At 41.8% G+C, this 23,415-nt stretch overlaps 1 protein-coding gene across 1 annotated transcript in view; it reads right to left on the bottom strand.

The window, feature by feature from the left end:
- LOC109936487 (zona pellucida-binding protein 1-like) overlaps positions 1-22,444 on the bottom strand; it is a 74,263-nt gene extending 51,819 nt beyond the window's left edge. The window contains exons 1-4 of the mRNA XM_048614356.1: positions 22,262-22,444; positions 8,249-8,422; positions 5,807-5,932; positions 1,985-2,128 (exon numbers count right to left, since the gene is read on the bottom strand). Of these exons, the coding sequence (XP_048470313.1) occupies positions 1,985-2,128; positions 5,807-5,932; positions 8,249-8,422; positions 22,262-22,409 (592 nt within the window). The 5' untranslated portion in view covers positions 22,410-22,444. The remainder of the gene's footprint in view (positions 1-1,984; positions 2,129-5,806; positions 5,933-8,248; positions 8,423-22,261) is intronic.
- Positions 22,445-23,415: the final 971 nt, after the last annotated feature.

Genomic DNA, 23,415 nt, shown 5'->3' with positions numbered 1-23,415 from the left:
AGTGGATCCGAGCACAAAACGGCAATGTCATCCATGTACATGGAGGTTATGTCTTGCAGACTTCTGCTGCCTGGAATAGTCAACCCTCTCAGGCTCGCATTCTTCCTGATGGACTCAGAAAAAGGCTCTATATAACGCAAAGGCAAGGCAGGAGAGAGTGGGCAGCCCTGCCAAACTCCAGATCTGATCAGGAAGCTTTCTGATTCCCACCCATTAATTGAGACTGCACTACTGATGTTGGTATAGAGCAGTCGGATCCAATTGCAGATTCCCTCCCAAAGCTCATATGGAGAGCATGCCCCACATGTAGGTGTGTGATATCCTGTCAATGGGGCCCTCTCCTGGTTCAGATTGATGAGGTAGGCATCCACTTTCCTTGTGGTATTCCTTAAGTGTGTGAGGCTGTTTGAGATTATCCTGCCCGGTACAACACAGGTTTGGTCGGGTGAATCACCGATCTTGGATCCCTGGTTGGCGATGACCTTAGACAAGATTTTGTAATTCGCATTTAACAGTGAAATTGTTTGCAAATTGCTTATTTCCTCACTAAGTAAGGGTATGATGCCTTTCCTCATGGATTAGCACATGGTTCCTGCCAGAAGCATACTTTTGTACACCTCCAGGAGGTCCTGGCCAATTAAGTCCCACAGAGCTGATAATTCTTTTCTAATGACTTAAGGTCCTCAGTCAGCTCATCCAGAGATAATGGCTGGTCCAGCACCCCTGCATGCTGTCATCTAAGACCTCTGTGATAGAGGACAGGAACCACTGGGATCATGCTGTCTATGGGCTTCATGTCATATGGACTGGTATAAAAGGATTTGCTGATCCTCAAGATGTCAGGCTGAGATGACGTTACCAAGCTATCTTTTTTATTCAGGCTACTGAACACAGACGTTTCCTTGTGCATCTTCTGGAAGAAGAAATGTGAGCACGTCTCATCCTGCTCCACGGAGCGGTCCCTGGACCAGCAAATTATTTTGGAGGCCTCCAAGACAAAGAGCAAGGCTTGCTGGCTCTTCACCTCCTGGAGATCCTCTGTGACATCGACCCCCATCATCTGCAGCAGGAGTAGGTTCTGCATGCTTTTCTGGAGTTTGGACAGTTTTCTCCATCTCCCTCATGCCTTCTGAAGAGCTTTGAGAATAAAGAACATCTTGATGTTCCCCTTGACTGTTTCCCGTCAGTCCAGCGGAGATTCAAAGAGGAACTTCACGGTTCTCCAATGTGTGTAATCCTGACGATTGGGAAGTCCTACCCATCTGAAAAGTTGGGAGAACTTAATTGCAAATGCTTAATTTGCTATTGAGATCAAGGAATTTTCCTTCCACCCAATTAAGTCCCATTGACCACCTTTCTAAGAACTCCAGATGGGCCTGGAAAATTCTGCCCATTGTTTACGAATGAGTCTTTGTTGAAAGCATGTTTTATGGGAAAGTTGCAGAGTGGTATTTCACCTCAGTTTGTGCCGGTCACTGTGCTGTTGCATGGAGTCAATTCCACCATGGGCATATCTGGTAGGTTTCAAAGGTATATTGGCAACATTGCCACCTACCTTGCAGATCAAATATGCACAATTCAATCAAAGAGAAGCAAAAAATAGAAAAAGAACAGATAATATGACGCACACGTAATTGTGACAGGAAAGATGTGATTGTTACATAAAGTAAATATGATATAACAGGAAATACACGCGAACCTACAATACATAAAGATGACTTGAAAATATTTACACTTATTTCCCATGAAGTCCTTAGAATTGTTGCACTGAATTCCAAAAACAATTCAGCTGTCCATGTTCCCTCCAGACTCCAAATAAATGGTCAGACAACAGCAATTAAATCAACATTCTCCTCAAACAAGCCACAGAAACCTCAATTTTTATTTTGCTGAAAAATTGGTTTATGAGTGTTAGATTAGTGGGCAGGGATGAAAGTTTAATGTATTAGGGATATCAATATTTCTGCAAAAGTATTAAACCTACCATAGACGGTATATCTGACCAGGGTTGATGTTCGTTTTAGATCGAGTGTGTATGTGAGGTTGCAGGTATAGTTTCCAGAATCTACTACATAAATGGTGTCAAACAACAAGTTTCCACTGTCGGTGAAGATGAATCTCTGAGATTCTAAATAAAACCAAACAGAGAAACAAATGTGGTAAAATAGGCAATTGTCAATTATGTAATAACAGGTTCATTTTTAAAATTCATTCATGGGATGTGGGTATCGCTAGCTGGGCCAGCATTTATTGCCCATCCCCTAGTTGCCCTTGGGGTATCACCCATGGTGGTGAACTGCCTTTTTGAACAGCTGCATTCCATTTAGGTAGACCCACAATGCCGTTAGCAACAAATCCAGGATTTTAACCCAGAGACATTAAAAGAATGGCAACATATTTCCAAGTCAGGACGGTCAGTGGTTTGGACAGGAACTTGCAAGTGCTGGTATTTCCATGTATCTGCTGTCCTTGTTGTTCTAGATGCCTGTGTTCATGGGTTTGGAAGGTGCCATCTAAGGACCCTTTTGAATTTCTGCACAGCATTTTGTAAATGGTTCACACTGCTACCACTGTGCATCAATGGTGGAGAGGGTGAATGTTTGTGGTTTTGGTGCCAATGAAGTGGGTTGCTTTGTCCTTGATAGTATCAAGCTCTTGAGTGGTGTTGGAACTGCACCAATCCAAGCAACTGATGAGTATTCTATCACACTCCTGATATGTGCCTTGAAGATGGTAGAGGCTCTGGGGAGCCAGGAGGTGAGTTACTCACTGCAGGATTCCTAGCCTAATCCTGCTCTTGTAGCCACAGTATGTATACAAATAGTCCAATTCAGTTTCTAGTCAACGGTAACCCCCAAGATGCTGATAGTTTTTGTAATAATCCACGTGCACCATCACTCTGTATCTCACCCTTTTTCTGGCATAGAAACCTATGCAACAAACTGTGTTTCTTTTTTTTAGTAATGAGCCACAGCTAAACAACTTTAGCATTACTTTATTTTTCTCATCAATGAATCTAATACTTCTGGACCATATACATGCTATATGTAGGTCTGTGGTCAAACAGGCAAAGTATTTCCAGATATCAGCTACAACTACCTTGAACTAGTTACTAGATAGCATGTTGGACAGCTATAGTTGGACTCCCGCTCATGTGGGCTGGCATTGCTTCCCCACAATAACATAGCTAAGGTTAGGAATTCAGTGGCATGGAGGAATTAACAAATGGAAAATCACCACTTGCTAAACTTTTTTTGTGTCAAAGAACTGTTGAAAAAATATATTTTTAAAGAGACTGACAATAACCTGAACTCAGCAGAATGCTAACACTGGAGCATAAATCCATTTTAAAATCATGTAACCCTTATTGCCTGATATGCTGATACAGCGCATTTGTGCCACAGATTATTTTCAGTCCTCATGGCCTGGGTGCAGATTTTTGTTCTGTTCTAGAATCCTTGAATTTAAATTGAGAAAAATCAGATTGCTCATGCAACATCATGCCATCCATTGATAGACTTATTGGTCAAGATGAATATTTATCCTGAATACCTCCACAAGCATGCCAGAATATAAAACATTAACATAATCTGTCCTTGCAAACTAAAATAGTAACTACCCTATTCCCTAATATAGATTTGATTTTTTTTGCATCAACGCCCATTGTTCAAATGATGTACACACCTTTTTTAACTCCATCTAATTTGCAGTGTAATGCACCACCTCTCATCACAATCTGTACATACAATACAGCTTCTCGGCTGGACGAAAGGGATCATGGAAATCGCCAATCTCTGCTGAATTCCTATGGTAGCATCCTGACAATGAGAGTCTGCCTGCTTAGTCTGAGCATGAAGATTGACAGCTAACTATGTCTGCGTCATCTCCATGCCAAACATGGCCCAATCAATCAGCACCCTCTTCTTGATCTGTATAAAATTGGTATCTATACTTTGAGACTGGTTTGTTGAGTCCTAGTCCCAATGAGTGTATGACGAAAAGCTTTGATTCATATCACTGGTTGTAAAGTCAGTCCTGTGTGGCATTGCCCACGGGGATTCAAGACCAAGTGTAAGCCCAACGCAGTTTTGTGGCCTCAAGGTGAAGCCCAGTGTGGATTTTCTGCGTTAGAACATCAGGACCATAATGCTGAACTTTTACCTTTATTTCTTTATTGTTCTAATTTATACCTAAGATTTTGTACTTAGGGATCCTTATACCTAAGATGGTGCCAGAAAAGGTGACTTTGTACACTTTTCACTGTACTCATGTATCCCTATATGTGAGTACATGTGGCAATAAAAGTAATTTTAATTCTATCTAATTATAATTCTAATCTTCAGGTCAATCATGGCTCAAGGTTGTGGTTAATTGAACCATTAATTTTACATAACACTTTGATATATTTTTTCAGATATAATTAAATATGTAAGCACATGGCAATTTGGAAAACAACAACTCGTGTTTGTTGGAATATAAAGGTTTATCTTCAATGTAAACTGCAGAGCTAAGAATTACAAAACTGAAGTCCTATGCTATAAAGCATAAGTGTGAATCCAAGAATTTATAAGGGATGAAGTTGGAATTATGTAAGCGTGGTACTGTCAGCTTCATCCGAATGACCTGAACAGTCTGTAATGGTCACTATGAAGGAGATGCAGCCCTGTATGATATGGGCATCATTGACATTGCTCAATTGATGTTTAAGTGTAAAGTATAATTTCCAGAACTGAGTAGGCAAGCATTTAACTAGCTGACTGGCTGGTCAACATTGTCAGTTAAAGACAGCTGACTTTTGTATTTTAAATTGATGCATGTACTTACTTGAAAGCAGTATTAACACAGAAATAAATGTGGATGCTCAGGACATATCTGGATATCAAAAAGACAATTTTTTTAACCCAATACAACTTTTCTTTTGTGAGGAGACGTGGGAAAGATGGCTGACTTTATGTTATTCCTCACCTTGGGCACAAAAAGAGAAATACATTTGCAAAGCTGCCAAAGTCTTTTCTTTTCACATTTCAAACTGTTGACAAAACATGACAATACTGAGGAGTGATCGAGAGAAATAAGCAGGGATGCTGATTTTGGCCATTACAAACTGAGAAGCAATCACTGAGAATGATAGTACATGGGCCTTGACGGGAGGTGGATGCAGTCACAGAGAAGGGAGAGAGTGTGTGGTATCAGAGAGAAGATGGTGGCACTCACACTGTCAGACTGGAGGACATCATTGACCTTCTTGTTACAATGCTGGGTATTCCTCCAGGCTGCTGAAGGTGCTTCAATCCAGGTGGCAACTTCGGATCAAGCTGGCATGGTTGGCTGCCATGGCCTCCACTGCCGGTCCTGAAGGGAGGAGGAAATCCTGCCTCTTCACAACCCTGTCCAGCAGGACCTCCTCCTCCCTAACTGCACAGGAGGATGCCAACTTCCTCCTGTGTGCCATATCCAGGGCAAATGTCAGCAACCATGAAGGCCAGCTCCTACCTGACAGTGCTTGTCCAGATGCACAGGGTTTTAAGGATGGCACTAGAACAAGGAATGCTGATGAATTCCAGGATATCCATTGAGAAGCGAGTTATTCTGGGAGCAGCATGTGGTAAGATTGGGGCCAGTACAGGATGTGAAGGATACCATGGGGGTAGGGTAGGGTAGTTAATGAGGTGCATTTGGTAAAATATGGCATGAACACCCACTGGGTCATCGTGGCAGTAACCCCTCCAAAAAAAAACGACACAACCGAGACTTAACCTAAAAAACTTAACTTTCAGCCCATTATTTCTGCTAGTCAAATTGATACCTTTAGTAATCAGTCCATTTGGGCCTGTCCACTGAAACTTTGGATCCACAAGACTTTGTGATAAGAGTTCCTTTGTTAGGCACTGAAGAGACTGGCCTACAGAGTAAACGTGGAAGAAAACTGGAACTAGAAATAAAAGATTTCAATAAGTTAAATTCCTGATATGTTTAAGTTATTCTTGATTTTATCAATGAAGGTTGTCTTTATAGATCTACAAAATATATGACCCCTGGTCATTTATTTACAACCCCTGGTCACCAACCTTTGATGACAATATTAGTATTGTCGAGAAGAATATTTGTGATATAGTTTTTTAATTTTCTGTTGTATACTGCTCTTTGCCAGCATACCAACAACAATTGCACTCTAACTAGTTGAAGCCAGTGCATTAAGTGATAGAAGGACATAATTTTCATTCTGAGGTCATGTGCACAGAGTCAGGAGAATTGCTGCCTTCTCAAACTCAACCTTAGAAATGGTTGCCCACACTCCTCAGTTTCAGCATGGAGGTCAGGCTGGGTCTGGCAACACAGGAAGAACTGATGGTGCCTGCTAGTTACCAAGTGTGGAAACCAGCCAGGGGCTCCAGCATTGTGTCCAAAATTTAAAATTAACGTAAACAAAATTAAACTTTCCTTCTGTCCTCAACCATCACACTCTCTACACTTCACCTTCCCCCATACACTCCCCATATCCTATCCATGCCAACTTATGCCACCTAATGCCTTCCACCATTGGCCCCTGATACACCTAATGCCACCCTATGTCAAACTACCCATTTACTGTGACCCTTCATACCCCTATATCACAGTATGCTTCACTATTCATCCCCAATGAGCCACGTATCCCTATGCCAACTTAGTGCCAGTTCATGCCAACTCATAGTTCCACCCATTCTCCCTTCACCTACAATACCAACACCGGTATCCCCTGGTATCCATGTACACAAGAGGAAAATTAATATTATATTATTTGGAAGTTCAATATTATAGACAACACCGTCTCAAGAAAAGCATTCTCATTCGTACAAACACATTTTATAAGTTTTTGACAGTTCATGCCAGTTTTGCCACTTGATAGTTTTTTTGACATTGGATCCTACTTGGTAAGTCTTGAGATGCTTGGCATCCTTTGACAGTTCCTGCTAGTTCTGGTGATTTTTGGTGGTTCTTCACAAGTTTGACAGCTTTGACAGTTCTTTGACAGCTTTACAGTTCCAAGAACTTTATATACATTTAAGGTACAATCTTCTTCAAATGTTAACAATTCCAAAGGATACCTGACCCCCACTTAAGAGTACACTAGCCTGCCCCAAGGATACCTGACCTCCCTAAGTATACTTGATGCTTGCAAAGGTGTCCCAGGATCATATTGATAAAGTTACATTATCTTTCCAAAGGAGTACCCTTGTTACTCAGATGAATTAACAAAGTCAGACATGCTCTACCCAGTTTAAGGTGCACAGTCTGGATTCCATGCTGCCTAAATCCCATTTCAGTGGAGGCAGCTGGTGGTGATTTAATAGATCTTCTGCCTTCATAAAACATCAACGTGCGAAAAGCAGCCTGACTCTACTCCCACAACTGGGCCACTTTCACGATTTTCATCGTCTTGGACATGGGTTCCATCATGCCAAATATTTGTGCCATAGTTGCACTTGTATCTGCAAGGTCATAGGCCTGAAGTCAACAGTTAGCTCAGTCTCCCTCCAAAGATGCTGCCTGACTGCTAAGGTTTTCCAGCCTTTTTATTTGTTCTTATTCTGCAGTGGTATTTTTTGGTCATAGGGCAGTCCCAATGGCAGAAAATTATAACAAAAAAGTTTACCCCGACATAGGGAAGTCTAGAGTAAAACAAAATCGAGAACTTACCAATTACTTATTAAACATAGACCCTCTTCAAAACAAAACCACCTTTTTGTTGAATAACACTACTGTTCAACAACAACCTTTTTTCAAAAAATTACTTTCAAAAGCAAGAATGAATAGTCAGCCAATCACAGCTAAGAATGTGTGATCCCTAGAAAATGCAGATTTCACACGGACAATTAAAAAATATGTCATGTAGGATTGGCATTAAAATGAGAATGACAATAGGAATGAGAAGGACAGATATCAGGATTAAGTATGTTCAGGAATTGAGAAATAATGGGGGCAGAAGGAAAGTTGTCTACAAATTGGTCATTAAAAAAATTCCAAACATTCTTGTGGAATCATGAAAATATCCTTAGACATTTGGATTAAATGTGAATTTCATGACTAACATTTCAAAAATAATGCCTGATTGTGTGTCATGTTCTTTTAGTCATAGGAAACATTCAAATTATGTTTTTTTTTTCATTTCATTGCCAACATAACAAGTATTCTGACTTGCTCATTCAATCCATTGGTAAAACTGCATGATAAAATTTAACTTTATCTTGATTCTGTAAATTTACCTTACCAATTTCTCCTTCTACACCAAAGGTTTGATCTGCAAAGGGTGTTGAGAAAGCCTGTGATGATGTATCTGGCAAGCTGGCAGACATTCTTCGGAATTTACTGTCATCATCCCTCCTTAATCTTGAATTTCTTTCATGGAAATGCCATTCAGAATTTTTCTTATAGAGATTTCCATCTAAATTTGAATTTATGGATAGTATGAGTGATTCATTTAGCTATGCCTTGATGTTAAAAAAATGAAATATCTACTGAATACAGCAGTAAGGTTGCAATGCAAATTTATAATTCAGAAAAGACTACTCAGCTCACTAAATAATAATCTAGACTTTTGGTGTTTATGGCATGTCATTTCCTGAGAAGTTAGCAAAGTGGACAAGTGACTGTAATTCCAAACATTGTAAAGTTCTCAAATTATCCCGGATATTGATGGATTTGAAGATGGGCTGAAACTTACCAGGAATCAGCTAAATGTCATTTTAGACAAGTTTCGTGAAGGGTTTCTCTCCATTGACACAAGCCTAGCCTGTCTAGCCTTTCCTCATAATTCAACCCATCTATTCCAGCTAGTAGTCCAGTAAACCTGTACTGAACTGCCTCCAATGCTAGTGGAAGACACTAAGGTGAGGAGAAGTAACAAATACAATAACTTTCATTAGAGAAAAAGTGTGAGGAAAACTAACAGGGCTAAAGACAAATGAGTCCCTGGGCCTGATGGGATGCATCCCATAATATTAAAAAAAATAGTTACAGAGATAGTGGATGCACTTGTAGTAATCTTTTAATCCTTAGATTCTGGAAAAGGCCCAGAGAATTGGAAAACTGGCAACGTTATACCTTTATTTGAAAAAGGAAGAAGACAAAATCAGTTAGCTTAATGTCTGTTCTTGGGAAAATATTAGAATCTATTATAAAAGATGTAATAGCAGAGCATATAGAAATACATAATATGATTAAAAAGCATCAGCATAGTACCAAGAAAGGGAAATCATGCTGATTACAAATTTAGGATTGTCAATCAGGCTCCCTGTGTGGTACACACGCATATATTGAAAACTTAATACATAGGATCCTGTTCTTAGCAGACAGAACACTGCACTTATCTCAATGTAATAAAATAACTGGCAACCACTCACTGGTTCATTTCTCAGTGTAATGCTTTGTCCAATCAAAATCACCTTGATAGATTCAGAACTTAAACAAAGCTTGGCAGTTAACTGTCAGTCATCATATAACAGATGCAGTATTCATGCCAATGCCTTAAACAATTAGAGTTCACTAGCTAACCAATCAGCAGTTTCCTCTGATACAAGTCTTGTTTTCTCTTTGCGTTGATATTTCTTGCATATTATCCTCATGAGTGCAAGATGAAAAGCTTCAACAAAATATATCTTCTTTCAGCAATACTCAGGTTTGGTGAGGAATAAGTTAAAGTCACCATAGTCCCACTCTCTCATAGAGATAGAGACAACTGGTCAGTGGGTTGACCTGAGGAACACCATGCCTCAAGTGAGGGGAGATGTCAAGAAGTTGGGACCTTTATGGTAACTTCATCCAGTGTAAGAGTTGAACCCGTGCTGTTGGCATCACAAACCAGCTGCTCAGCCAACTGAGCTAACCTACACTCCAACACTTCCCAACTGAATATAAGTACATGTTAATATTTATTTATATGGAACTTAGTCTTAGAGCAAGAACTGGTAACTGGTTAGCTCTTCCCAGGGACAGTCTTCACTCTACATCCTCTTGGGGAGAATTTATTGCCATATCACTTAACTATTTTAGGTATTAATTATCTTAAACAACATCTCTGATTTATGAATAGCCCATTTCCCTTCAGGTATCAAATTTTATAAACAGCTTTATAAATGGTTGGGTTGGAATATTGCTGCTTGAGGATGAAACATTCAGGTTCACTGCACTGCCATACTGGGACATTTGTGGATCCTCGAACTCCCAAATGCCTTTTGCAAAAAACATTATTATCTTATTAATTATCTTATACAAATTATGACAACAATTCTGTCTTGAAGTAGTTCTGGTTGTATGTCACCGTACTCATAAAATTCTGACAAAGTGTAAAGATCATTAATCAATAGTTTTTTGGAGGCTATATTCTCCTATGAAATCTTGCTCTCCCATTATGCAGTAGGCTTAATGTAAAATAATTGTCAAATATTCTTACAATATCATCGGAAGTCAGTTAGCTCAGTTGGATTGACAACTGGTTTGCAATGCAGCGTAATGACAACAGCATGAAGTTTACCATGAATGACTCTCCTTCTCAAACTCTTCCCTCACCTCAGGTGTGGTGACCCTCATGTTAAATGATCACGTCATCTCTCTCCAATGAGCATGCAGCCTTAAGGTATGTTAAGACTGTGGCAACTTTACCTTTACAACATTATCAAAGGTCTCTTACAACCTGTTGTGTGAAAACATGATCTGCTACTCGACCTACAGTATAAAAAATTGCGGACACCTTTTCTTTTCTCTCTGGGCTTCTTATTAAAGTAATTCTGTATCTTATGCATTACTTCTTCCATACAGGCCTGTTTAAGTATCTGTGTGAAGTAGTTATGATTTTAAATCTAGTTTTAAGTATAATATCTTTCTCCATTGTCACTGCATTTAACTGCATTTACTTCTTGTATTTAATTGATGTACTTGAAAGCAGTTCAAAGATTTTAAGCTTTTTTTACATGTGGTTAGTTTTGCTGTGCAGTATTTTAAATTGTATAAATTATTGCAGTTGCTTTAAACATTGACTGCATCAAGTGTCTGCTACGAACTCTTGGTGGTGTTGTATCATGGATGTTTAATGCTTAGATTTTAAGGATATGTTTGTGTTTAGAATACAATAGGATAATTCCTACAAACCAGTGAAATCAGTAATAAAAACTTCTTGATTGGAGTACTGGAGCAAGTACCGGAGAAACTCAGCAGGTCTGGCAGCGTGTGTGGAGACAGAAACAGAGAAACTTCTTTTTTAAAGTTGTATTATTTTAAAATTCTGGATATTGAAGATAAATTACTCATAAAGATTTGTCATTTAGAAGTTTTATTGTTTAAATGAAGAATTTTAAAATTCTACCTTACTGTTCAGAAATTTTCTTTAATTTCTGTTAACTGTTGAAAAACTTTTGAATGTTTCAACATTTTCCTCCTTTTTCTTCTGAAAAAAAAAAGAAAATATTTTCAAGTGTTTTCGAGATTGTTTTGCTTTAAAATGAAGAAATTCTGTATTTTGTTTTTTCAGGGATGGAGAAAAGGCACAATTTTCAGAATTTGAAGAATTTGCACAATTCTTCCCTTTCTCATAACATGTTCCATAGCCTTTTTTGCACAATGTAGATGATTTGCATCCGTTCTGCTTCTCCTGTGTGAGATTTATGCCTTTTAAAACTGAATAAAATCATGTATTGTTTTCATGCCCTTAAAAATATTTCGACTGCATAACCAAAAGTTTTTACTTCAGAATGGTGTTTTTTTTAATAAATGTTTGTTCTGCCTTTCACTTTTTTCACTCTAAGTAATTGAACTGTACTGCCAATCTAATGATTTTTTTTGGTAAAAATGCTCTTTAAAGTCTTTTTTGCAGCTATTGCTGGCAGTTTTAATTGATTATAGCTCATTTGCTGAATGTATCATTTTAAGCTTTCTTTTAGCTTCTGAATCTAGAAATTTTCCTTTAATGCAATAATTTTCACTCTTCCTCTAAAGGATTTAATTTCCTCTGAGATCAATTATTTTATTTCAAGTTTATCTTTGGTCAAAGTCTTCATAGTGTACATAAGATTTTTCACTATGTCTGGCTGTTTTGAGCTTCTTCAGCCAGGCTTACTGTTGCCCTGGCAGCCTTTTTAACTACTGACTACTGTTTTCATAGAACCTAACTGGCTCTATGTGTTTTTAAACAGTTGATTATTTGAAGAAATGCTTCACAGTTTTCTTCCTGGAACTTTTTCTCTTCTCCTCAGAAGGCCATGGCTTTTTTAGAACTGAAGACTATCACTGCTAGAATATTTCTGAAATATCTCCACAGAGGCAGGTATGCCATCACTAAGTCACCCTTTATTTACACGTGGAGAGTCCTTGACACTGATCCAGCTCCCTCAGAGCCAGCTCACAGAGTGAACAGGCCCTCTGACACTACTGTTTGTATCTATCAGCCAGGGCTCCCTGATTGGACCAGATTAACAGCCCCAGTCAGGGAATTCATATTCTATGAGGTCTACCTGGATGACCTTGTTGCAATCACAATCTCTCTCCCTCTGAGTCCGAGGACAAAGGCTGCTTTTTTTTTTGTAGCTGCTCCTGGGGCATTTTAGTACCGGATCAGGTTCCTCTAACTCTGATACAGGCAGCATGTAATACACAGTAGCTCACCTCTTGCACCCGGAGTGTCTTGGAAGAAATTCATTCTCCTCTTCAGGCAGCAAAGGTGTCAAGGTAGCAACATCCGCTACATCCATCTCAGATTCCAAGCTAGCTTCAATGTTTGATGGAGAAGGAGAACCAATGGGTTCCAGAACAGTCGAAAAGACTGTTGAGGAGTTAGGCACATTTTGCTCCCGCACCGTTTGCAAGTTTGCAGCTTTCATGTGGTCCATGTGCTTATTCAGGACAATCGCACCGACCTGACCTTATGTTGATCATGTCTCTTACCCATGCAGGGCCATTCCTGTGGTTCCTACACCAAACTTCATCCCATGAAGTAAACTGCTTCTCGCTTAGTGGAATCTTTTGTCTGGCATTGGTGTTGTTGATGCTGTTTTACCCTCCCTCCCAGGTCTGGGAAAATCATATTTAACCAGGTGCAGAGTCTTCTCCCTATTAGTAACTGCTGGAGCTATCCCTATAGTTGCATGAGGGGTGGTCCTGTAATCAAAAGGAACTGCGCCAGTTTGGTATCTTGTGAAGCTGTGGGCTGTTTCTTTAAGCCTGCCTTCAAAGTTTGGACTGATCTTTCTGCCAGACAATTGGATGATGGATGGTATGAAGCTGTCCTTATATGACAAATGCTATTCGACTTTAGGAAATACTCCAACTCCCTTCTGGTAAACGATGGCCCGTTTAAATCTTTCCGCTCTCACCTCAAACCTGTGCCTTCTAGTTTATCAATTTGCCTACCCTGGGAAAAAGACCTTGGCTGTTCATTCTATCCATGCCCCTCTTAATTTTATAAACCTCTATGAGGCTAAGGGGTGACCTTATAGAGGTTTATAAAATTATGAGGGACATGGATAGGGTGAATAATCAAGGTCTTTTTCCCAGAGTAGGGAAGTCCAAAACTAGAGGGCATAGGTTTAAGGTGAGAAAGTAAAGATTTAAAAGGGACCTAAGGGACAACTTTTTCATGCAGAGGGTGCATGGTATAAACTGCCAGAGGAAGTGATGGAGTCTGGTACAATTACAACATTTAAAAGGCAGCTGGATGGGTACATGAATAGGAAGAGTTTAGAGGGATATGGGCCAATGCAGGCAAATAGGGCCACATCAGATTGGGATATCTGGTTGGTGTGGATGAGTTGGACCGAAGGCTCTGTTTTCCTTGCTGTATGACTCAATGACTCTATAACACTCAAAAAGCTTGACACCATTCACGACAAAGCAGCCCACTTGATTTACACCACCAGCCTCAAGCATCCACTCCTTCCACCATCTATGCTCAGTAGCAACAGTGTGTACTATCTACTGTTTACAAGATGCACTGCACAAATTCAACAAGTTTGCTTAGACAGCACCTTCCAAATATATGACCACTTACATCTAGAAGGACAAGAGCAGCGAAAACCTAAGAACACCGCCACCTGCAATTTCTCATCAAAACCACTCACCGTCCTGACTTGGAACAATGTCGATGCTTCCTCACTGTCACTGGGTGAAAATGGAACTCCCTCCTTAATAGCATTGTGGGGTTACCTAAAACAAATGGATTGCAGCAGTTCAAGAAGGCAGCTTACCACCTTCTTTTTAAGCACAACTAAGGGCAGGCAATAAATGCTGGCCCAGTCAGCAACATTCACATCCTATAAGTGAATATGAAGATGCTCACAGGATAAATAAATGATGTAACAAGTTCTTATCCATACATTACTAAAAAGCAAAATACCGGTTCCACTGTTACTCCTGTCAACTGGGACAGAGTCAGTCATCCTGCATCTGAGCTCAGTTTCATAACTATGTTGCAGTGAGGTAGCATTGGAATCAGTGTCAGGCAAAAAATAATAATCAGATACAGTCCACGACACTGCAACACAGAGAACTAATGATGGTTTAGTTTAATTCACATTCGAAAAGTTCAGTTTTATTTCTGTTAAAAAAAATCCATTCAGGTGATGTGAGCTTGTACATCTGTAGTCTGCCATATGATTGGTACTGTGCTTGCAGAGAATGAAATTACATGACTCCCCATTCTTATAATATTGAAATTCAGAGATGATTTTACACTTCTGGTGAGCAGCAGCACGTATCAGACATTCTGGTGCTGGCTGCTAAATGAGTTCCTGAATTTCTGATACATGCTTCACTACTTGTCTTAATAAGCGATGAGACTGACCGCCGATGCCCAAAAGAAGAAGCAATTACAGAAACTGAGGTAAATGATCAAAAGCAATTTCCCATTAGTTTTTTTTCACGAAAAGAAAATGATTTGGAAGCCAAATACAAGTAGATTTTCAACATTGAAGGCAAAGTGTTTTCAGATGGGATATTTTTAAAAAAATCTGTGCTAGTGAGGTTAAGAACAGGAGGATATCGCAGAGGAATGCATGGCTAAAGAACTTGTTCCGGGGGCAGGGTTTCACATTCCTGGATCATTGGGATCTTTTCTGGGGGAGAGGTGACCTGTTCAAGAGGGAAGGGTTGCATCTGAACTGGAGGGGGCCCAATATCCTGGCAGGTAGATTTTTGAGTGCTGCAAGGGAGAGTTTAAACTAAATTGGCAAGGGATTGGGATCCTCAACGCAGGGAGGCAAGTGTGAGGCTGAAAGGAGATAGGTCAGGTTGGGACAGGACAGCGAGCGAGGAATGCCTGTTGGATTAAATTGCATCTATTTCAATGCAAGAGGACTGACAGGTAAGGCCAATGAACTCAGGGTGTGGATAGGTATGTGGGACTCGGATATTATAGCCATGACAGAAACATGGCTAAGGGAGGGACAGGACTGGCAGTTTAATGTGCCAGGGTACAGGTGCTTTAGACGGGACAGAGGTGGAGGAAAGAGGGCAGGGAGTTGCATTTATGTTTAAGGGGAGTATCGCAGCAGTAATCAGCGATTAAATAATTCAGGGATCATCCAGTGAGGTTTTGTGGATGGAGCAAAAAAATAAGGCCCCCAAACTGTCAACAAGAATTGGAGGAACAAATATGCAGGGAGACTGGGGAGACTTGCAGGAGCAATAGGGTTGTCATAGTGGGGGATTTTAATTTTCCTAACGTAGACTGGGACTGCCACAGTGTTAAGGGCTTAGATGGGGTGGAATTTGTTAAATGTGTTCAGGAAACTTTTCTCAAGCAGTACATAGAAGGTCCTATTTGGGAAGGGGCAAAACTTGACCTACTTTTGGGAAATAGGGCAGGACAGGTGACTGAGGTGACAGTGGGGGAGCACTTTGGGATCAGTGATCATAGTTCTATTAATTTTAAAACTGTTATGGAGAAGGACAAAACCAGTCCCCAGGTTCAAGTTCTAAAGTGGGGCAAGGTGAATTTTGATGGAATTAGACAGGAGCTTGCAGAGGTTGATTGGATTAGTTTGTTTGCAGGCAAAGGGACCTCTAGCAAGTGGGAGGCCTTTAAAAGTGTGATAGCTAAAGTTCAAGGTCTATATATGGTCCTGTGAGGGTGAAAGGCAAGGTTGGCAGGAGTAGGGAACCCTGGATGACAACAGATATTGAGGCTTTGACTAGAAAAAAGGAGGCATGGTTCAGATACAGGCAGCTAGGATCAAAGGAATCCCTAGAGGTATATAGGGATTACAGAAGTTTACTAAGGAAGTAAATCAGGAGGCTGAAAAGGGGGCATGGGATACTTTGGCTGAGAAGATTAGGTGAATCCAAAGAGATTCTTTAAGTTTATTAACGGAAGAATAATAACTAGAGAGAGAATAGGACCCCTGAAGGACCAAAGTGGACATGTAGGTGTGGAACCGCAGGAAATGGGCGAGGCCGTCAATGAATACTTCTGCTCTGTGTTTACAGTGGAGAAAAACATAAAGACTTAGGAACTTGGGGAAGTTAGTGGCGGGTCTTGGGGACAGTCCATGTCACAGTAGAGGAGGTGTTGGAAGTATTAGAATGTATGAAGGTGGATAAATCTCCTGGTTCTGATCAGATATATCCACGAACCCTGCAAGGAGCTGGAGAAGAAATTGTGGGACCTGGCTGATATATTTGCATCATCGTTAGCCACGGGTGAGGTCCCGGAAGACTGGAGGACTGCGAATGTTGTGTCCTTATTCAAGATGAGCTGCAAAGAAAATTATAGACCAGTAAGCTTCACATCTGTGGTAGGTAAGTTACTTGAGAAGATTCTGTATTTAGAAAGACAGAGTTTGGTTAGGAGTAGTCAGCATGGCTTCGTGCGTGGGAGATCATGCCTCACAAATTTGTTTGAGTTCTTTGATGAAGTGACCAGGAAGGTTCGTGAGGGCAGGACGGGAGATGGAGTCCATATGGATTTCAGTGAGGCCTTTCATAAGGTTCCACATGGAAGGCTGCTCTGGAAGATTAGATCACATGGAATTCAGGGAGTGCTGGCAAACTGGAGATACAATTGGCTTCATGTTAGGAAGGAGAGAGTAATAGTGGAAGGATGCTTGTTGGACTGGATGCCTATGGCTAGTGGTGTGCCTTACAGGTCGGTGCTGGGCCCATTGCTGTTTGTTATTTATATCAATGATTTCAATGAGAATGTACAAGGCATGATTGGTAAGTTTGTGGATGACACTAAAACAGGCGGTATCGTGGACAGTGAGGAAGATTATCAGAAATTGCAGCAGGATCTTGATCAGCTGGGGAAGTGGGCCAAGAAGTGGCAAATGGAGTTTAATATAGATAAGTGTGAGATGTTGCATTTTGGAAAGTCAAATCAAGGTAGGAGTTTCATGGTGAATGGTAGGTCCCTAAGGAGTGTAGTGGAACAGAGGGACCTTGGAGTTCAGGTGCACGGTTCTCTGAAAATGGAGTCACAGGTAGACAGGGCAGTGAAGAAGGCTTTTAGCACACTGGCCCTCATCAGTCAGAGCACTGAGTAGAGAAGTTGGGAAGTTATGTTTGAGTTGTACAGGACATTAGTGAGGTTGCATTTGGAGTATTGTGTTCAGTTTTGGTCACCTTGCTATAGGAATGATGTTATTAAACCAGAAAGAGTGCAGAAGAAATTTACAAGGATGTTGCCAGGACTCAAGGGACTGAGTTATAGGGAGAGGTTGGACAAGCTAGACTTTTTTCTTTAGAGTGTAGGAGACTGGGGGGGGGGGAACCTGAGAGAAGTGTATAAGATCATGAGAGGCATGGATATGGTGAATGCACTCAGTTTTTTTCCCAGGGTTGGGGAATCAAGGACTAGAGGGTATCAATTTAAGGTAAGAGGGGAAAGAATACATGGGAACCTGAGGGGCAGCTTTTTTTACACAGAGCAGGGTACACATATGGAATGAACTGCCAGCTGAAGTAGTTGAAGTGGGTACATTAACAACATTTTAATCATAGAATCCCTACTGTGTGGAAACAGGCCCTTTGGCCCAATAAGTCCACAATGATGCTCAGAGCATCCCATCCAGAACCATCTGCCTAATCTACACATCCCTGAACACTACAGACAATTTAGCATGGCCAATCCACCTAGCCTGCACATCTTTGGACTGTGGGAGGAAACCAGAGCACCTGGAGAAAACTCATGCAGACACAGGGAGAATGTGCCCGAGGGTGGAATCGAACGTGGGTCCCTGGCACTGTGAGTGCAGCAGTGCTAACCACTGAGCCACCATGCTGCCCTTATTTAAGAGGCATTTGAACCAATACATGGCTAGGAAACATTTAGAAGGATATGGGCCAAGTGCAGGGAAATGGGGTTAGCATGGATGGTCATTTTAATTGGCACGGACATGTTTGGGCCGAAGGGCCTGTCTCCATGCTGTAGGACTCTTTGACTCTGACTCTATGGTTGCTGACATGTGCCTAACATGGTAATAAATTTTGTATTAAAGTTCTTCGAAAGGCTAAAAGTAATATGTAGTTTGTATCCTGTCTCGGTAAATTCATACACAAACCACACAAACCACACAAACTGAGCTGGATTTCAAGTTATCGATCCACTAACAATGGGATAACCGACAGTGTGCGAGAGAGCCTGGTGTTTCACTACTGCCGTTTATTACGGCAAAGTTTATTCGCTTCTGTCTTCCGAGTTTGCCAAAACCAAAATAGCATAAACAGGAGGAATGACAACGGGCACCAGTCTATTTCACGTCAGCTCCTTAGAAGGGCTAGAACTCGAAGGTATGTACTTGTTTTTATCATTAACTTGCAGCAACCGACCAACAAGTTCGCAAGCTTGTTGCCTCTCGAAAGATGTTGCTACAATCTGTAAGGGAGATGCTGCCGGGCGGAGATGCTGCTCACCTGCCCATGGGTAACGGAAGCAAAGGCAATAAGACTGCAAATTGCTCAAGAGATCAGCAGCAGGAAGTGTAATGCTACGCGTCTGGATAAAGTGCGAGAAGAGGTTTAATTACTTGATTTAGGACGGGAAAGATAAGTAGCATAAACTTTCATTCTTCCACCACCAGAAAAACATCCATGTGGCCAACTGAACATTAACAGGCAAAGCCTATTAAGGGCAATCAATGCTGTCTTTAAAATGTGAAGTTGGGGTGGGGGGAGGAAGGTGGTTAGGGATAGAAGAAAGGGACTAAATCAAAATCGAGTTGGAGGGTGAAATAAAGCAGACCATCCCCGCGGTGCCCACCTCTCCATAAAGGCGTCGAGAGCTTTGGTGGATAACGTGTGATTCCTCTCCAATGACACCAGGGCTCAAACCTAACTGCAGACAGGGGCAGGCAGTTTGCAGACATGACATCCTCCAAAGCCCGCTGCCTGACCAGTTTATTGCCAGCCCTGGCCAGGCCCAGGAGGAGCTCCTCCAATCTGCCCACACCCCTCCGCACCGGGTATCCAAAGATCAGGAGTGTGGGGCTGAAGTGCAACTAAAAACACAACAAAAAGCTTCCCAAATAATTAAAAAGGGAGTGCAAATGCCCACAACCAATATACACGTGGTCCACGGTGCCACAAAATAAACAGTTAGGCTGGGCATCTGTGAATGGCCACAAACTGTGGTTATAAGGGAGTGCTGCATGCAACACCCTCCACTCCAGGTCCCCGATGGAAAGAGGGAGAGCTCCAGTGCAGAGAGCCCTCCGCTGGGGATCCCCACTGTCTGGCAGCAGGTAAGTGTGCCAAGGTGTGTCCAGGCGGCAGACGTAAGAGTTAGGTGGATGGTGTGCAGCACCAGCAGTCTGTACAAGAACTGCCGTTTTGCCTCCTTAAATGACACACTAAGGCACATACTAAGTAGGCAGCTCAGGCTGTGGGGCACAGCCTCCTGAGGGAGGTTCAGGATCTTGAGGCCAATGTGAAATTCTGCGCACAACTGAGCATCCTCCAACTGGTGCACAACTTCAGTTCTGAGCACTACCATTTTCAGGTGATGGATGGCATCGGCCTCGAGCTGGATGCCCGCCACCACTCTGCTTGCCAAGCATGACACTTTCAAGTATATCGTTATACACCTGTCACCAACACCACCCTCCCTTCCCCTAGCCCCTCCGATTTTTTTTTGCCAAACCTCCTCCGGAAAATTACTCGTTAAATTCCCTGCCCCGTCAGGTGCGCCATCCCTCTCTGTCTGGCACTTCCTGACAACCCCATCACACCATCCATTACTAATACTCATCCACATCATATCACAGTGTCACAAGTATTGCTCAGCAACCCTCATCAAAGATTGTCATTCCAAAATGTGCAAGAGGGAAGAGACCGATCAATACACATCCAGTCATATTCACAACCGCCAGCTCAGGCATGGACAGTGCACTTGCGGAAAGCTCAGAAGTGGGATCTGCGCAGTGAGACTCACAGCGTGAGTGGACTGCAACCAGTGCAGGAGACCAAGTGCAGAGCTGGATGAACCAGCAGGCCAAGCAGCATCATAGGAGCAGGAAGGCTGACGTTTCGGGCTTAGACCCTTCATCAGAATTGGGGGAGGGGAAGGGGGTTCTGAAATAAATAGGGAGAGAGGGGGAGGTGGATAGAAGATGGATAAAGGAGAAGATAGGTGGAGAGGAGACAGACAGGTCAAAGAGGCGGGGATGGAGCCAGTAAAGGTGAGTGTAGGTGGGGAGGTAGGGAGGAGATAGGTCAGTCCAGGGAGGACGGACAGGTCAAGGGGGCGGGATGAGGTTAGTAGGTAGGAAATGGGGGTGCGGCTTGGGGTGGGAGGGGATAGGTGGGAGGAAGGACAGGTTAGGAAGGCGGGGACGAGCTGGGCTGGTTTTGGGATTCAATAGGGGAGATCTGAAGCTTGTCAAGTCCACATTGATACCATTGGGCTGCAGGGTTCCCAAGCGGAATATGAGTTGCTGTTCCTGCAACCTTCGGGTGGCATCGTTGTGGCACTGCAGGAGGCCCAGGATGGACATGTCGTCTGAGGAATGGGAGGGGGAGTTGAAATGGTTCGCGACTGGGATCCCGGTTCCAGCTCATCCGCCTGCAAGGCTGTAAATATCTTGACTTCAGAGGCATCAAATGTAAAGGCTCAGAATCAGGCTAATTGATATTTTTACAGATTGCATGCCAACGTCCAGGGTCATCGATGATTCAAAATGTAACTGAACCAACACACAAATACTCTGGATAGAACAGCAGTTATACTGCAGTATATACACTTACTGACTTCCCAAATCTGGCTCACCAATTACAAAGTATAAGTCAGAAGTGCGAATGAATACTCCCCACTTGCCTAGGAGATGCACCTCTAACACTCGAAAGCTCAGCATCCTCCCGTACAAAGCAGCCTGCTTGATTGACACCCCATCCAGCACCTTGAACGTACACTCCTTCCACTATGGCTACTCATCACCTTCAGTGAACAATATCTACAAAATGCACAGCAGCAACTCGCCAAGACCTCTTCAATATCATTTCCCAAACCTGCATATTCGACCAACTAGATGGAACAAGGCAAAAAAAAAGCCAAGGCAACACCACCCCTTCAAAGTTCTCCATCTGCCTGACTTCGAACTTTATCGACATCCCTTCATTATTACTGAGTCAAAACACTGGAACTCTGTCAGGAACAAGAGGAATGACAAAAACTTGTCACACCTTCCCCCCTCCAAAAACTTTTTAAATGCGCTCCCTCCTACAAAAATCTAATTTGTTGGTGAAATTGGGTCCTTCAGGCATAATTTTTCAAAATTCTCTTTTCAGAAAGGTAATCATTAAAATGTAGTCTTGTTGATTTTTAAAACAAGTGGCCGATAATATTATCAACTTTGGTGATGAACAGTTATTATTATATACATCAATTTAACTGTTTCATATATTTTTCACAGAATTACAGAAAACAGCACACCACATAAGACCTAGCAGCTTCTGGATATTCTCTAATCAAACAGTTCAGAGATGTTATAATACACCTCTGGAAGTCGTCTCCGGGCTCAAAAGTAGGGACAGTGACACTGTACCATAGGAGTCCCAGCTTCTGGCCTACCCAAAGGCTGGTTAGTTACTGCTGACACTGGACATCTGAGCAGACTACTGGAAAACACTTCTGCTTGGCCTGCTGTGTTCATCCAGCCCTGCACCTTGTTGTCTCTGTTTTATGTCGCTGTTTGCGCTCCCTGTAGGCGTCCTGCCTCCCATCCGCATCCTATACCGCAGTCTAATCGGCGGGGGCTGTGTCCGGTCAGGGTCGGACGTGAAAACACTGACAACTTTAAGTACATACCTGACACTCGCGCAGAAAGGAGGGACACATAGGCAAAAGCCGCGACGATGATCACAACTACCAGGATGTGTTTGAAAACTTTTTGACTCGTTATGTTGTTTGGCTTTGAAAAGTGAAGGCTCGTTATGAATTTGAGCGGTTCCCACATTCTGCCGGGTTGACCCGTCGTTTCATCCCCTCCGGCTGTGCTCTCACTCCATTTCCAGCAGCAGCTGCTGGTGGGCTTAAAAAATAACATTCCGTCCCTGGCCCCACCTCTCGGAACGCTGCGTGTGTCGGTGTCCTAGCAACAGCTTCCGAGAATTCGAACTGCATTATCCCTGTCAGCCACGCTGTTCTGTGCTGAAGCTAACAGAGAGGAAGCGTTGGCAAGGGGAGAGCAGTGCATCGTGGAGGTTGGCGTTTACTTTAGTGACTGGCATTTCTTGTGGACTTTCTATGCTCTCCAAATTCATTCCCGTTAAAGCATTAGGCAAAGGGGATCACATGGCCATGCCTTATCCTGAAATGATTGCCTAAAATTAATGTGAGCGGCTTGGGTTACAAATGACTCGAAATGCTAGTGGAATCTGTGATTTTCTGGAAGACCAGAGTGGATGCTACTTATTTCGTGGACAATAGGGTGCAAAAGTGAAACATAGCAGTACTGCATGGGCTATACTATTTCACCCTCATTACATTCAGAAATGTCATTGTTGGTGAAAGATACTGCAGTACTTACAAAAGCAAAAGACAGGGAATTATAATTACTGGTTGATAAAATTAAATATTCTTATACTTACATAAATAATGACATACACTTTATGCACTCTAACAAACAGCAAATACATGAAATAGAAATTGCATTAATTCCTGTTAAACTCAATGTATTTGCACCTATAGTCCCATCATGATTAATACTTTATTAAATTCAGCTGTCTACATATTGTATTTTTACATTACTATTTAAGCAGTCCACCTGCCTTATGGTTTTTAAATTTTGTACTTTTGAGTTACATGCATTCTCTGTGAACAATATTAGTCCATTGATAAAAATTGTATTTTTCCAAATCTGATTTCAGACTTACAATTTACATAATCTGTATTTTTATTTATATATCAGCTTTTATAAAAAAAACCTTCGAAACCTTACATTCAATATGACGCTACTACTT

Source organism: Rhincodon typus, chromosome 2 (assembly GCF_021869965.1).
Source record: "Rhincodon typus isolate 14 chromosome 2, sRhiTyp1.1, whole genome shotgun sequence".
In the NCBI taxonomy this organism is placed as follows: Eukaryota; Metazoa; Chordata; class Chondrichthyes; order Orectolobiformes; family Rhincodontidae; genus Rhincodon; species Rhincodon typus.
The sequence above is the reverse complement of the archived record's forward strand: the minus strand, read 5'-3'. Positions and strand labels throughout refer to the sequence as shown.